General features: G+C 40.5%; 1 protein-coding gene across 1 annotated transcript in view; it reads left to right on the plus strand.

Annotated features, from left to right (window-relative positions):
* Positions 1–242: 242 nt before the first annotated feature.
* Positions 243–1,513, plus strand: part of LOC106809487 (intraflagellar transport protein 140 homolog) — a 24,485-nt gene continuing 23,214 nt past the window's right edge. Inside the window, 1 exon segment of the mRNA XM_014812575.1 lies at positions 243–383. Within this exon segment, the coding sequence (XP_014668061.1) occupies positions 243–383 (141 nt within the window).

A 1,513-nucleotide genomic window follows, 5' to 3' on the forward strand; every position in this document is an offset into this window, starting at 1 on the left:
GAGAGAGGGGAAGAGAGTGAGAGTTAGAGAGAGAGAGCCACAGATTATATTACTACTAATAGCCTATATTGATTATAATATATATATTGAGAATTGATTATATAACTTACTATAGCTCCCCTCTCTCTTCCTCTATATCGCTTCCATCCTTTATGATGCAGTACAGATGCGTACATTGTGATGCTACAGATTATATATTACTAATAGATTATATTGATTATATTGATAATTGATTCCATCTGATGCTGCAGGAGGAAGCTGAGCGTAATCGCGCCGAGATCGACGTGCCGCGCGAGAAGATACGCCAGCGCTACCTGGCGGAAGAGCAGTTACGAGCCGAGAAGGAAGAGGAGGAGGCGCGCCAACGCGAGGAAGTGGAGAAGGCCAGGGCCCCTCCTCCGTCATCCGCGAAGAAGCGGGGCAAGAAGAGCCGATAGATTTGTTTGCGAAAGAACGTTGGCGGGAACTTTTCATGTTAACGACTGTAAAGCTGGATACCTGTCAATCTGTACACACGTATACTGTTGTGGTTATGTTCCTTGAGTGATAGCTATATATCCTCTATAATATTTATTCAGACTTTACCACTTGTGTAATTCCATTGTTATGCGATTTGTACTTTTGATATATAGGTAAAAGATTATAATAAACATCGTTAAGTTAATTCATGTCTGTGTTTGTTTTATTTTAATGAGCATAACATATATATTATTCTTTGCCTGAAATGCATTTTTAGTATTTTATGTGGTTCAGTGATAAAAACCTGAAGTTTCTTTCACCTATATTAAATAATGGCGTAATTCTTGGACAATGTTTATTCTTGGACACCTCATTGGCCTCAAATTCAATACGTACACATGGATTTATTACCTCTGCGCAACGGAGTTGCAGGGAGGTAATCAGGTAATGTAATCGCTCTCGTGTGTGTGTTCGTGTGTGTGTGTAGCGTTGGTGCAATCGATTCAGCAATAGCTCGCCTTAGGGCGTACAGTCAGCAGCAGCTCGCCTTAGGGTGTCCAGTCAGCAGCAGCCAGCAGCGAGCCAGCTGTTATACACATGTACGCTCGCGGAGGTATGCACTCTCTTAGAGTGCCCTCTGTCTAGTTTAGAAAGTGGCGCCAAGGTGACGTCACAACATGACGTCAGTGAGAGCACTTTTTGCATATTTACATGATCCCATTTAACTAGGAAAGAAACATCTTGTTGTTGCCCTCGTCATCAAACCGATAGCAGTGAAAACATTAAAGCTGAGACATTTTTTTCCTTTGCTCGAATAAAAATATCAAATTGTTTGCATACACAGTTGCCAGACAACTTTTACTATATAATGAAATGAGATTTCTTTTTACTAAATATTACCTCAAAATTGAGTTGTATTATCTTTTGCTACAAATTCCAAATGCAAGTCAAATTTAGCTCACGCGTGAAATATATCGTGCTGATACATCAGCTATCGCATAGTTCGGTTACCCGATTACGCGTTTTGGTGTACACCGGTTGCAGCTTTCAAAAT

The sequence above is a fragment of the Priapulus caudatus genome, unplaced genomic scaffold (assembly GCF_000485595.1).
Source record: "Priapulus caudatus unplaced genomic scaffold, Priapulus_caudatus-5.0.1 Scaffold358, whole genome shotgun sequence".
Taxonomy (NCBI): Eukaryota; Metazoa; Priapulida; class Priapulimorpha; order Priapulimorphida; family Priapulidae; genus Priapulus; species Priapulus caudatus.